Source organism: Callorhinchus milii, unplaced genomic scaffold, assembly GCF_018977255.1.
Source record: "Callorhinchus milii isolate IMCB2004 unplaced genomic scaffold, IMCB_Cmil_1.0 Scaffold4, whole genome shotgun sequence".
In the NCBI taxonomy this organism is placed as follows: Eukaryota; Metazoa; Chordata; class Chondrichthyes; order Chimaeriformes; family Callorhinchidae; genus Callorhinchus; species Callorhinchus milii.
In genome coordinates, this window is record NW_024704745.1 from 76,826,379 (window position 1) to 76,842,010 (window position 15,632).

General features: G+C 41.8%; 1 protein-coding gene across 1 annotated transcript in view; it reads right to left on the bottom strand.

Moving 5' to 3' along the window:
- tmem131 (transmembrane protein 131) overlaps positions 1–15,632 on the bottom strand; it is a 128,944-nt gene that overhangs the window by 90,939 nt on the left and 22,373 nt on the right. Inside the window, 1 exon segment of the mRNA XM_007891120.2 lies at positions 3,651–3,719. Coding sequence (XP_007889311.2) covers positions 3,651–3,719 — 69 coding nt within the window.

Sequence of the window (15,632 nt, forward strand, 5' to 3'; positions counted from 1 at the left end):
TAACACTTGCACTGGAAAATAGGCACTTGCACTGGAAAATAGGACAATAGGGTCCACGTGTCAGTCTAACCCCACGGTAACAGGGTGTTTTGGAGAAGAAGTTCATAAAATCAAACCTCACATTATAACGGTGGCCACCAGTCAGGGCTTCCGGGTCATCAGATTGCCACCGACATCACTTCCCTTGTGCTGTGTATACGCACAGGAAGCCAGCTGGTCATTGACAAGTGGTCTTGTGCGTGTTTGTAGCAGTTGCGAGCGCACCACCACCTTGCGAACCTTCTGCTTCTTTAAGCAGGTGGCCAGCCGGTCGGCACTGGGAGCCAGATATTTACCAGAGATCTAGTGAACTGCTGGTCCACACTGGGTACAAATTATACAAAGAAATAGTATAATAATCCTTGCGTTTCATTTAGTGTTTTTCACGTCTTCTAGACGTCTCAAAGCGCTTCACAGAATATACTCTCAAGTGAATTGACTATATTTGTGGGCAAAATGCAGCAGCTAATTGCGTACAGCAGTGTCCCACAAACAGTCGTGGATTGAAGTGACCAATTTATTATTGTTTTTTTTTTCTTGAGGGATTATTATGTGGAGTAAGGAAACTTGCCCAAGGTTTTGCCCTGCCAGGAATTGAACCCAATTCTCTCGCTTGCAAGTGCTCTACCCACTGAGCTGCAGGACTCCTTATATACAAACTTGCAGTATCCCGAAACACGGTACAACAGGCTCCAACTGTACATAATAAAGGATAATATTCCTTTCATTTGGTATAGCATCTTTCACATCGAGAGGACGTCCCAAAGTGCTTCACAGGATTTACTGTGGAGAGACTGTGTATTTAAATGCATATGCGACAACCCAATTACACATGTCCCACAAAACAGCCATGAAACGAATGACCAATTTTATTTGGAGGATTGTGGGCTAGGACTCTGGGAGTTTCTGATATGCATTACTGACCCTCGGATTTGCCATGAAGTTTTACACACTCGCCGTGCATAGTTTAGCAACAAAATGTATCTGTTGCTGTAATGCAATTTTATTGTGGCATTTCACAGGGGACAACTGTAAATCCACAATTAACTCTTGAAGCATTACAGGATCTCAGGCAAATTCTCTTGTTTTGTTATTTGGGTCTTGTGGGTGGGGGTTTATGATGGATTTTAGTCATACTCACCCAACTTCCTCTTTTAGACACAAAAAGCACACCAGAGATTTAGACTGGTGGCAACTGTAATCTTTCACCTTCACGGTGACTGCAAAATTGTTTTATTATAGCCATTGTTCGGAGATTGAGAAGTTTTAGGATCTGCCACCTACCCAGATTCACATTGTGAACTGAAAGAGAGAAAGTAAAAAANGAATGCAAGAACTTTTTAAAGTGGGTGGGTGGGGGGAAGAGGGAAGGGAAGAAAGCAAGAGTAAGTTAGAAACTAATTCAAATTAAAAAAGGGCAGAGAGAAATTGGGGAAGAGGAAGTTAGTGACCAAGCAAACGGGAGAGATTAGGGGAATATTTTTCACGCAAAGAGTAGTTAGGATATGGACCACGTGGAAATGTTGTGCTGGTTTGCAGTGTGGTTCATAGTTATAGAGCACAGAAGGCCATTCGGCCCATCGTGTCTGTGCTGGCTCTTTGAAAAGAGCTATCCAGATCAATCCCGCTCCCCCGCACTGTCCCCATAGCCCTGCAAACTTGTCCTCCCCAAATAATTATCTACTTCTTTCTTAAAAGTTATTATCAAATTAGCTTCCACCGCCTTTTCAGGTAATGCATTCCAGCTCCGAACAACTCGTTGCTTGAAAAAATTTCTCCTCACCTCCCCTCTGTTTCTCAGAGACAGAGAGAGAGCCTCTATTGAGCTGCTGGCAGTCGAAGGGTTATGGTTACCTGTAGATGGTATAGTTTAAATTATTTACATTATTGTTGGTTCCACTTTCTGTTCCAAAGGGGAAGCTGTAGTGGATGAACACGTACAAAACATGTTCTGTGCATAAGAAAAAAAAGAATGGCGTTATAATGACTCAATTTAAGAATGAGCTGACACCTGGAAAAACATTTAATCTCTTTCAATTGTATGTATACATTCATGTTTTATTGTATCCAAAACGTGAAATACAATACACACTTGGGAAGGTTGGGGGGTATTTAAATATTTATATTAACATTTAAATATTTATATTTACATATAAAGCAGCTTCTCAGACCCCTAATTTTTCCATGGGGTCTTGCGTTTAAATTCCGACTATGGGAACTCATTTTTAGGTGAATATTGAGAATTAATGCAATGAAACTAGTGAAAAGTATTCTGCCTTCATGGTGCTGAACAAACATCTGGGGTGATAATGATCTGATGTCAAAACCTTCTGACAACTGATGTTTTTCTTAACCATAAAGCACAAAATACTGCAGATGCTGGAAAGCTGAAAACAAAAACAGAAGTCGCTGGGAACACTCAGCAGGTCAGGCAGCATCTATGGAAAAAGTGAGTCTGCGTAGACTCACTTTCCTTTCTCCATAGATGCTGCCTGACCTGCTGAGTGGTCGCAGCGACTTGTTTTTGTTTTTATTAACCATGTCAGCCTCGCTTAGTTGGCAGCGCTCTTTCCTCTAGAGTCAGAAGGTTCTCTGTTCAAGCCCCACATCGAGACTTGGGAATCCTGTTGTCCGGGGCTGACACTGCAGTGCATTGCTGGGGGAGTGTGGCCTTGTTGGGAGGTGCTGTCCTTGAGATGAGTCCAGTTTGCCTGTTCAGTTGGGCGTTAAACATTCCACGGCACTATTCCAAAATATAAAGGGAGTTTCTTTCGGTGGCCCTCTGACCAACAACTTTTCAATTGGTCATTCCATGACTGTTTGTGGGACGTTGTCTTGCACAAATTGGCTATCGCATACCACATACAAAACACAGAAAATACACAAACACTACACTTTACAGTGAAATCCTGTGAAGCACTTTGAAATGTCCTCCTGACGTGAAAGGTGCTAGATCAAATATAAGGATTATTATTTTGTATATAATTTTAAAAAACGTTTGCTCGTTGTATCAATTTAAGCAATGTCGACTCATTACACTAACTCCCAATTTACTTGTATTACATTCCTTATCTTATTGATCTATGCCATCATTCCAGTTAATTTGCTGAGAGTTAAAACAATTATTGGTCTGAATCTTTCAGCAGCCAAAGCTGTCGTCTATAAAACAGAACTAAAGAACAGCGGTATTCATTGAACCTCAATGAGAAAGATTTCTAATCAATTAAGGTCAATTCCTAACAGCAATCCTTTTCAGATGGAAGACAAACCGGTTACATTCACCCGATATCACAAAGTATCCATCAAGAAAATTAAATTCGACTGTACACAAATATCTCTTCTCACAAAACTCTCTGCAGTTCCGTAACCTCGATATACAACCAAACCGGCTGGCACACCTCAAACTGCTTCCACAAAAAACAATTCAGCATTTAAACGGATCTCTGCTGAGTAGAGCTTAGTTTGGTTTAGAAAACAGTCACAAAGCGGAACTCATATTAAAACACATCGGCAGTTCAGAACGGCTTCTGAATCGATTCAGTTTCCACAGCCGCCCCCTCCTTGTCGCCTGCTGCACTTGGCAAACGTGAAAACAAGAAGATTCAACTTACTGTTCGTGAAAGTCTAACATCGGTGGTTCAAACCGGATAGGTCTGCAGTTGCCCCGATGTAGGGATGCACTGAAAGAGAAAAGCAGCAGTGCTATAAAATGCATGTCTGTTGTTGTGACTGATAAAAAAAATACTGAAAGTGTCACCCTCCCCCCTCCACACACACAGTTTTCATCTAGTGATCGAGTTACTCATTGGCTATTGTTAAACAGGCCGGGAGGAACCCGTTAAACCAGTCAGATTCATGCAGGTGTCTCATTTTCTAACCCCTGTTCGGCTTAAGTTTAAAAAAAATCAAGTGGAGTCACTGAACACTCCCTTCCACGATGACAATTATTTTTTTTCAGCTTGTTCAGCAAATTAATCAGACCCGCCGAGGACACAAGTCAAAAAGTCTTTAATATCAAGTGAAAAGCCCAATACCACTCCGCAACTCCAAGGCTTTTTGGTTTATTGTTGTAATAATGGTAATCCTTGCTTTTGATCAACGCCTTATCACACCATTGAGACATCTCAAAGCGCTTTATAAAGTGAATTGACTGTATATTTTGTGAGTGAAACTCAGTAGCAAAGAGGAGGTCTCTGATTAGCATTTCCGATGAAAATCTCTGACCCATCTTCTCAGACCAAATCAAAGGGCACTGAGAAAATTGGACCACCCCAATTGCTGCTCCAGCTAATAATAATAATAATCCCTGCATTTGATATAGTGCTTTATCACGTCAATGAGACATCTCAAAGTGCTTCACAGAATATACCGTAAAGTGGAGTAATTGTGTATTTTGTGGGCAAAACACTTCAGCCAATTAATAATAGTAATCCTGGCATATAATATAGAGCCTTATCACATTGTTGAGATGTCTCAAAGGGAGTGTACTGTAAAGCGTTGTGACTGTATTTGTAGACAAATGGGGCAGACAATTTGAGCACAGTAATATCACAATAAATGTCACAAGGTGAATGACTAATTTGTAGCCGGAGGATTATTTGCCAGGACAACAAAAGAAACTCCTTTCAAGTGGTACCACGGGATCTTTGACTGCCACCTGAGCTGGCAGATCTTGGATTAACGTCTCATCTAAAGGATGGCACTCCAACAATGCGGCGTTCCTCTAGCACTACATTGGAGCGTCAGCCTAGCCTATGCAAGTTCAAAATCCAGTACACTCTCCCAACAGGTGTGTCACAGCATCTCCTTCTGCTAATCAACATAGGAACAGGAGTAGGCCATTCAACCCCTCGAGTCTGTTCCGTCATTCCATTAGATCATGGCCGATCTGGACCTCAACTCCAATTACACGCCTTTGCTCTGTATCCCTTGATACTCTGTGACATAACAAAAATCTTTTCAGCCTCAGTCTAGAAAATGTGAATGGATCCAGGATACACAGTCTTCTAAGTAATGCCACTTGTACCAACTTTATTTCTGTCCATTCAAATCCTGAATGTCTCCATTAGACAGCGGAGAAGAAGGAGCAAGTACAAGATTTATTTTTTTCATCCCATGGCTCTTGCCCAATGCTGAGGAGAGAGCTCTGTGCTAATGGTTGGGGCGACAAGCACACAGTTTCACTAACAGGTGCTTGTAGTTTTTTTTTAAAAAAGGTTATTCAAGATCGAGTCGTATGACTGGGTTCATGAATATCATCACCAGATTTTTTTTTTGGGGTGCGGGGGGCATTTTGTTTTTTCACTGTGAAACCTAGGTGGGGGCTGAGGGAGCATCATTAAGGCTGGACAGACGACAGTGTTAAAAAAAAGTGAGTGAGATAAGTCGAGAAATAGCAATTAGACTAAGCCAAGTTTGGGTAAGCTAGCGGTTACTGTCAGTGTAGAAGCCAAATATAAACTCATCCTTTATCCTTGGTGTGAGATGACAGTCACACAAGATGATTAATGATTGACAGAATTACTACAGATCTGAGAAATAAGCAGCAGTTCTTTGGTGGAAGTCAGTGGTTAGTGGAAGAATGACCGATGTGAACAGACTTTAAAATGGTAGACAATTTTATTGATGACAATCACTTTCTAGGGGTAACCAAGATAAGAATTTCTCTTGTTGTCCTGGCCAATCATCCCCAAAATCTAATTTAACTGGTCACAGCTGTTTGTGGGACTTTGCTGCGTGCAAACTGACTACTGTAAACGCACATTCACTACACTTCACAGTAAATCCTGTGAAGCGTTTTGAAGATGTCTAGACGACATAAGGCGCTTCCTGTATCAAATACAAGGATGATTATTGTTTAACCTCCCATGCACTGTCTCGATAAAGGCTCTGCTCCACTTGTTCAGCACACATTTCCTCTGATGTTTACAGAAATAGGTGAAAGGCAACGGCAAAGTGCCACAATGACAAAACCAGAGATGTACGCTGCCCGAGACACTGCTGCCATTTCCTTTCTCAATTTCTGATCTTTGCTTCATTGGTTAGAGGAAATATGACATTTGAGAATGACTGGTTCATACATTGTAAGCGGTGACAGCGGCATTGGTAAGATCTGTGGACTCGGCCTTGCAGCAGTTACTAGCCTAGATGGTTCCTGATTGACTGCCATATTTTATCTATGCATTATGAAACTTTGCATTCAAAAACGCTCATTCAAAAAGCTAACTTTTAGACAGAAATTAAGCATATTAACCAGAAATATAAGAACTTAGTCTTATTTCACTTTACAACTCACTGGAAATACAGTTGATTATAGATAAAATACCCTTTCCCACCGCAATCACAATAATATTTAATATATTTCCTTCCCCTTTCTCCCTTTTCCTCCTCCTATTTTAGGAGAGAAAAGTGACGGAAGAATGTCATTTAGAATGACTTTGCAAATCCACACTGACGTGCAGTGAAGGCTGTTCTTGAGGCAACTTTAGTTATTGCAATATGTACATTTAACTTCTGAGCTTCTTTTGAGCTTCTAATATACAAATCATTTTCAGATGTACTATTTACCATTCTATAAAAATCGAAACCTTTATTCCGCAAGAAAACATCGCAGTGATTAAATGTTTGTAGGCCTACAAATTCTTCAGGTGGCATTACATTTTACAGAATTGAAAAGCTTTACAACATTTGTATAGTTCCCGCCACATAACATAACATAACATCCTGGAACACTTTACAGAGATGTCGTCGAACTTTGAAGTTGATCCGTTAGGAAACAGGAAGCCAGTGGAGTCCGGCGAGGCCTGAGGTGATTGCCGTGGGGAATTTAGTGTGGTTGACGGTGCAGACTTTACACAATAGTTTTGTTTTCCAGCGCCTTGGGACGTCCTCCCGACATGAAAGGCTCTATACAAATGTCATTTCATTGTTGTTGTTGTATTAGCTGCAGCTTATATATGGTGGAACATAGGAACAGGAGTAGGCCTGTTTTCACCTTCAATGCCCTCCATGGTCTGTCCCCCCCTGCCTCTCTGACCTCCTAACCCTCACCACCTTGTTCGCTCCCTCCGCTCAGCGTGAAACGCCTGTTTCACGTTCCCCCTCCTTACTCGCCCCACTATTGGCGGCTGAGCCTTCCGCCACTCTGCAGCCACCCTCTGGAACTCCATCCCGCAGTCCCTTACATTTGATATAACGCCTTATCACGACTTTGAGATGTCTCAAAGCGCTTCACAGAAGGTAAAGTGAATTAACTGTATACTTTGTGGGCGATATGCCTAACGTTATCTGGGGAAAGCTGCCCAGGATACCGGGAGTAATACCTTCTCTTTTCAATGTTGACTTGGACAGACTTGGTTTCAGCTCTTATCCAAACGACTATTGCATTGCAACGTCAGCCTAGATTAAGTGCGAGTTCAAAGTCCTGACATTGGGCTTGAACCCACAACCTGCTGACTCAAGAGAGGAGAGAGTGCTACCAACTGAACCGGGCTAAGAAGCTGTTTCGTCCACAAAATACACAGTCAATCCACTTTACAATATATTATATGGAGCACTTTTAGACATCTCAACGACGTGATAGGCGCTACATCAAGTGCAAGTATTATTATTATTAAGAAGAAAACAACAATAACAATACATTTGTATAGCGCCTTTCACGTCGGGAGGATGTCCAAAGGCGCAGAAAGAGTCAACCATTAGTCTGTCGAGCCTACCGTTAATCGTTTATACAATAGCTCAATATTGGTTTTCAATGGAATTCTTAATATTCTTCACATGAATGCATTATCTCGCATTATTATTACTATTGCAGCCAAATTTTTAAAAGGCGATTAAACACAGTAAGTAAATCATCACGAGCTCAATCTTTAAAAATAAATTTCTTCCATAAAATGTCCCCCCCCAACCCCCAAAAAAAAGATGCTATTACGAAAGTGTTACTGGAATTCAGAGCACGTGAACAGAGTATGAGGAAATTTCTCTGAACTACCAATATTAGTTGTATTCTTATCAATATCCAGCGCCTTGGGATGTCCTCCCGACATGAAAGGCGCTATACAAATGTAATTTGTTGCTGTGGATGTTGCTCAAGTCAAAATTACTGGTCAAAAGGATAACTAAGAGTTGATCCATACAGGACTTTCCTCTTTAAAGGTTTTAATTTTTTTAAAGTTTCTCTGGCAATATTTCGCTCCTGCAGATGCTCAATCACATCCTCCTCTGGTATTAAACTAACATGCAATTTTTTTTGTCTACCATTCCTTCTTTCTCAACCACAAGATTCAGCTCTGAAGTTGGCCCTACTCTCTCATGACTATCCCCTTACTTTTTTTTATTCGTGCTTACAGTCACCTGCCCCCTCGCTCTCCCCCTGGCTCGGGGTCAACCACTATCAAGCGCTCTGGGATTCTACCACACGTGAAGGGTACTATATAAATGCAAGTTGTTGTTGGACCGAGTCCATAACTCTGTCTGTCCAGCACCTCGGGACGTCCTCCCGACGTGAAAGACGCTTTACAAATGTCGTTTTGTGGTTGTTGTTTATTCATTTACAAAAAGCCTTTATTATTCAAGTTTTAAATACTCTCTTTTAGTTGTCTTTTCAAAATGAGCTATACAGCATTTCTCATACTTCTCTTCGGGGTTTATCAGCTCTGTACTCAACCCACGTTGCTTATCAAACCCTGCTTTTGTTCTAATCTTTCTACTTAACCATTGATACATTTGCTTTATTCCGAGTCGAGACATATTTAACCTGCATTCTCGGAATTTCATAATGAAACATCTCCATTACAAGGCCACTATTTCACTCCAATCAATTCATATTGCTAGGTCACCCTTCAGATGTTTTTAAAAAGCAATCTTGTGACCATCAATATGGCCAGCTTCCAGGCCATTAGGTCACTGTCAAATATAAATATAATAATGATCTGTGCATTCGATATTGCCCCTTTTAACATCGGGAGGACATCTCAAAGTGCTTCACAGGTTTGATTCAAAAATAATAATATTAATAATCCTTACATTTGATATGGCGCCTCATCACGTCTTCGAGACGTTTCAAAGCGATTCACAAATATACTACAAAGTGAATTAACTGTATATTTTGTGGGCGAAACGCTTTACTGTAAAGCTGAACAATAAAGGCCTTTGTATATGATTTACTGCAAAGTGTAGTGACTGTATTTTGGAGGCAAACGCAGGCATTTTGTAGTCACTTAGGGTAACAATGTAATGCACAGGAAATGACACAAGCGTTAACTAGCACAAGAGACAAACATCCTAGGCAACATAATGAACTGAAAGTTGCCTTTTTTAAGTTCAAAACTAGATACAAAAACATATAAAAATAGATATCTAACGAAGGGAATTCATTTTCCTCGATTTGGATAAAATTGGAAAATCCCACAACTCTTTACCAATTAAATTCAGAAACCGTCAAGCCCATGTATGATTCAAACAACAAACATATTAACTAATGTACAGACTTTGTTGCTCTTAATAGAATTAAAGTAATTAAGGAGCTTTTATAGTTCTGTTCCCTCCTTTGTATTGAGAAAGGAAACTAGTCAAAAGTCCAAAATTAAAAAGGTAAAGCTACAAAAATGTAAAGTTGAGCAACTTTTTAATTACTCCCTTTTACCCGCTCTTCTATTGACTATCCTCCGGAAGGGTTGGGGAAGCCACGGGAGTCCTGTAGCTCAGTGGTTAGAGCACTCGCTTTGCAAGTGAGAGACCTGAGTTCAATTCCAGGCAGAGGGCGAAACCTTGGGCAAGTTTCCTTACTCCACACAGAGCCTAATAATAATCCCTCCAAAACCAAAACAATAATAAATTGGTCATTTTCAATCTACGACTGTTTGTGGGACATTGCTGTGCGCAATTGGCTGCCGCGTTCGCCCACAAACATACAGTCAATTCACTTTACAGTGTGTTCTGTGAAGCGCTTTGGGACGTCCTCCTGACGTGAAAAGCGCTATATCAAATGCAAGGATCATTATTAAATAAGTGGGATCTCCTTGCACTGAACTGGCTTCAAGGTGATGGTTTGAAAATTGAATGTCGGAATCGAGCCAAGCCTCTGTATCCTGAGCCAGGCGGGTCCAAAGTACTCCAGGGCACTGCTGATGACAGCACCGCCAGACTGGCTCACTGGCAGGACTTGGATGGGCAGCAGGGACTCCTCCCACTCCGTTCCTGGTAACCCTCCAAGCCGAGGCTCTAATGGGAAGGGCGTTCCTAGCTGGATAAACAGCGGGAAAGCCTGCCAGACGATGCTCTCAAGCTGTGTGGTTTTAGCAGGTTAGACTCACACTCCAACTCACACTCTGGGGTCCCCAATGCTTGGCTCTTACCAATCTGCACCTAATACTTTCCGGAATTAGATACGCAGGATGCGTTCCTCCGGGAAGAGTGTGCATTCCATTTCAACAATCTATCTTAGGTATTTCCATGTGTAGATTGGATACGTGGAATTTGGTTTGGTTTGGATAAAAAAAATTCTAAACTTGTTGTACAGGATTTCTCAGAATTCTCTATGGTATTTACTGGCTCTATACTCGTTGTGCATAGTATAAGCACAAAGATAATGTAATCAATAAGTTCCTTTTGCCTGCATTTATTAAGAGGATCTCACCACCACAGGGAAAAGAAACACTTTCCCATTATGGCTATATAGAGTTACCATCAGCCAAGGTCGGGTCAGGATATGGAGTAAGGTTTTCTCTATAGTACTTCAACGGTGACCTTGAAAGGGCATCTATGACGGCAAAACCTCACTGTTCTCTCGTGTCCTCGCTAGGAGTGCTATAAAGGTGCTGGAAGAGACTCCCCAGATACAGAGACTTGGAATTTATACAGTGGAGACTTTGAGAGGGGAAAAAAAAGAGCAAACTGGATGCTGCTTGAAATCCTTACATTTGATGCAGTGCCTTTCACAATGGGAGGAAGTCTCAAAGCGTTAATAATGAAGATGTGCATTTTTCTGTTGTAACCAAAATGACTGAATTGCTTTATTTATAGTCCTTATGGTGTATGTGACCAGAAAACCTGAATTTGAATTTCAGTAAAACATTTATCCTGGACACGTTTCCTTTCATGCAACATTGATTTTGAAACTTTATGCAAGTCTAGCCCCCTCTATCCTGGAGGAAACATTCTGAAACCACAGACCTCTACAGGTTCTCTGGCTCAAGTTCATTTTATATTTTTCTTCTCTTTACCATTAATCTCAAAACTATCCTATTCAACCAATACAGTGAAATTTTACATTTATTTAAATTTGCAATTTAACAATTTTGGTGAGAGCCAAGGCTTGAGGACCCCAGAGTGTGTGTTGGGGTAATGGGGCTATCCCTCCTTGGGGCAAAGGATATAATAATAATAATCCTTGTAGCGCTTTTCATGTCTTCTAGACTTCTCAAAGCGCTTCACAGAATACACTGGAAAGTGAATTGACTGTATATTTGTGGGCGAAACGCGGCAGCCAATTGCGCACAGCAGTGTCCCACAAACAGTCGTGGATTAAAGTGACCAATTTATTATTGTTTTTTTTCTTGCGGGATTATTATTATTATTATTATCATCATCATGATAGAGTAAGCAGGGTCTCCAAGCTTCAAAGTGGCATGCTTAGCAACAGAATGTTGGAATCGAGTCAATTCCCAGTGGTGCTCTTGGTAGTCTGGTTCCTTAGCCATGTGGGTCCATAGTACTACACGACACAGCTGATGATAGCCCGGCCAGCCTATCTTATCTCTTATGGGGATTCTTCTCACTCGTCTCCTGTTAACTCTAGAAGCTAAAACCCTAACAGGTAGGGTGGTCCTAGGTGGACAAGCTTGCAGATAATGTTCCCAATGGCAACCAACGTGGTCTTAGCTAGTTCAACTCCAGCAGGACCCCATTACAAACTCACACTCCTCTTGCCTTGCCTCTCACCAGCCTGTGCCCAATGATCTCTGGAATGAGGTAAGTCGGTATGTTCATCCAGGGAGAGAGTGCGCATTGCAGTCTCAGTTACCCTCTTACCTCTACCTTCCCTCCCTCTTGATCCCAAATCCAGCTCGGGTCCAAATAGAAATATAGAAACAGGAGTAGGTTATTCAGCCCCTCCAGCCTGTTCCGCCATTATTAAGTACATGGCTGATCTGTACCTCAAATCCTGCCCTTGCCCCATATTCCTTAATACCCTGACCTAACAAAACCTCGACTGTCCAGTGCCTTGGGACATCCCCCTGAATTGAAAGGTGCTAATACAAATGTAATTTGGTATTGTGGTTGGATACTATTAAGCTGGATAGGTTTCTGCATGAATCAGATACCCGGCTGACCAAAAAATAAGCAAAAGATTAAAATGATCCAAACTGTGAACCTCTGATAGCAACACTATAACACTCAGGCAAATGAATTAAGGAAACCAATGTTGTTAGTCACCCACCGCAAAGGTGTAATGCCTCACTCCCATGTGGCACCCATTAAGCTGCTTTGCCAAAATGATGAAGAGTTTGACTAAACCTCAGCTTAACAAGTCTAACTAACACTGGAACAAACACAGACACACCCAAACACAAAACAGCAAACCTGTTTCTGCCACTAATCACAACCATAGAGATTTACAGCCCAGAAGAAGGCTATTCAGGCCATGGGCTCTTTATTGTCCAACCAAAAATATCTATTCAGTCCCATTTACCTGCCTTTTGCCCATACTCCTCAAATTTCTCCTTTTTAAATATCTATTCTAGATACTTCTCGAAGGCTAATGTGAATCCTGACTGGGTATTCCACATACTCCGAGTTAAAACAAATTCTCTTAATCTTCCCCTTTTACCCCTCCCCGATCCCCCCAGTCCTGGCGAGACTGCACTCGCTGCCTGTCCCAGAGAGGATCGACTTTAAGATCCTCACCCTGGTCTTCAAATCCCTGCACTCCTCTGCACCCCCGGCTCTCTGACCTCCTCTCTCCTCAAAACAGTGCCCTTTGCCTTCGTTCCTCCGGGTCTGACCTCCTCCTTGTACCCTGAGTCCTCCGCTCCACCCTCGGCGGCCGTGCCTTCAGCCACTATGCTCCGAGGCTCTGGAACTCCCTTCCTCACTCCCTTCGCCTCGCCCCCTCTCTTCCTATTTTCATGTCTCTGCTGAAGATCTCTGCTGAAGATCTTTCTTTTCGACCGCGCCTTTGGCATCTTCCTCCCCCTCCCCCCGGCTCGGCCTCGGGATCCGTTACTGTACAGCGCTCTGAGACGCCGTCCGGCGTGGAGGGCGCTATATAAATCCAAGTTGTTGTTGGTCCTTTGTTAGTTAATCTTAAATTGCTGCATTCTAGACACTACTTTCAGAAATGATTTCTCCTCCATCGACTATCAAAGCTGCTCATCATTTTTAAGACCTATCTCTATCAGGTCTCCAATCAACCTTCTTTGTTGAAGGTAGAAAATGAAAACAGGCCAAGGGATCCCATTAGCTTTCTTCACAGCTTTGTTCACCTGTATGTTAACCCAAGATCTCTTTGCTTTTCTGCTCCTTTTAACATTTTACTATTTCGCATTTACTTTCTCTTCTTATTCTTCTCCTGAAAATGAGTAACTTCAACACGTTTCTTCTTTAAATTCCAGCCGCCATTTCTCTGCCCAATCTACTCGTCTATTTCCTGAAGTTGCTTTATCACTGTTAATCACGCTACTTATTGTTGCAAACTTTGAAATTGTGCCCCTTCTACCAGAAATCATTGGCAGAAGGAGGTCAAAATGGTTACCCAAATTATGTCAAAGTCTAGGGATTTATTTTGAAAAGGATTTTTGGGGTAATTAGTGTGGCAATTTGGCAATTATAGGTGAAAATAGAAGAACTGCATTCACCTCCAGGACCTAGGCTCTATGATATTAATAACAATATTTGCATTTGATGTAGTGCCTTATCACATATAATAATAATAATCCTTGCATTTGATATAGCGCTTTTCACGTCGAGAGGACGTCCCGAAGCGCTTCACAGAACACACTGTAAAGTGAATTGACTGTATATTTGTGGGCGAACGCGGCAGCCAATTGCGCACAGCAATGTCCCACAAACAGTCGTAGATTGAAAATGACCAATTTATTATTGTTTTTGGTTTTGGAGGGATTATTATTAGGCTCTGTGTGGAGTAAGGAAACTTGCCCAAGGTTTCGCCCTCTGCCTGGAATTCAACTCAGGTCTCTCACTTGCAAAGCGAGTGCTCTAACCACTGAGCTACAGACTGCACATCTTCTAGACATCTCAAAGCGCTTCATGGAATATATTGTAAAGTGAATAGACTGTATACTTTGTGGGTGAAATATTGGTTTAGCATCTCTACCAAAATGAAAATCTTCAACAATAAAATGCTTCCGCGAGCAAAAAGGACCTCAGTTTCACATCTCAACTGAAAGACAAAAACGTTCGACGATACAGCGCTTCCATAGTACTGCCCTAGAGAGACAGTCTAGACTATGAGCTCATACACATGGCTCTGGCTGAGTTTAGGCAATTTAACTGTGTACTTAGTCCAGGGAGTGTTGGATACCGATTTAACAATGCAAAAATGTAGAAGACATTCCATACTGATCACTGGGATTACTCACCATAATAAACAGAAAAATAAATAGGACCAGCTGACACTCCTTGTTTGGAGTAAAACAGCCAAGTTTCCCCATAAAAACGTGATGGCAATCTCAGAGACATAAACATATTGCATGACAGCCTTTTCTTTCCTGTTTGCTTCGGTTTTGTATACAACCAGGACAGGCTAGAGAAGCGAGGATTATTCTCCTTGGAGCAGAGAAGGTTGAGAGACTTAATAGAAGTTTTCAAAATTATGAGGGAATGCGGTAGGGTGAACAAGGAGAAACTATTTCCACTGGCGGGTGGGTCGGTAACCGGAGGACACCGATTAAAATAGTTGTTAAAAGAAGCAGAGGCGGGGGGGGGGGGGGGCTGAGGAGAAATGTTTTCATATAGCTAGTAGTTCGGATCTGGATTGCATTGCCTGAAAGGGTGGTGGAAGCCGATTCGATAACAACTTTAAAGAGAGAAGCAGATAATGATTTGGGGAGGACAGGATTGTAGGGCTATGGGGAGAGAGTGGTGGAGCAGCATTCAATTGGATAGCTCTTTTCAAAGAACCAGCACAGACACGATGGGCCGAATGGCTTCCTTCTGTGCTGTATAATTCTATGATTCTATGAACCACACTGCAAACCAACACGACATTTCCACATGTTTAATTTTCACAACGACACTGTAGCACCGAGCTGAAACCTTACTTACAGCTCACTTACTTACTTAAAGCCCACTTGCAGGACTTCGAACTAATTAATTCAAAAGCCAAAGATATCAATTTCTGTTCTTGCTAATAATAATAATAATCCTTGCATTTGATATAGCGCTTTTCATGTCAGGAGGACTTTCCAAAGCGCTTCACAGAACACACTGTAAAGTGAATTGACTGTATATTTGTGGGCGAACGCGGCAGCCAATTGCGCACAGCAATGTCCCACAAACAGTCGTAGATTGAAAATGACCAATTTATTATTGTTTTTGGTTTTGGAGGGATTATTATTAGGCTCTGTGTGGAG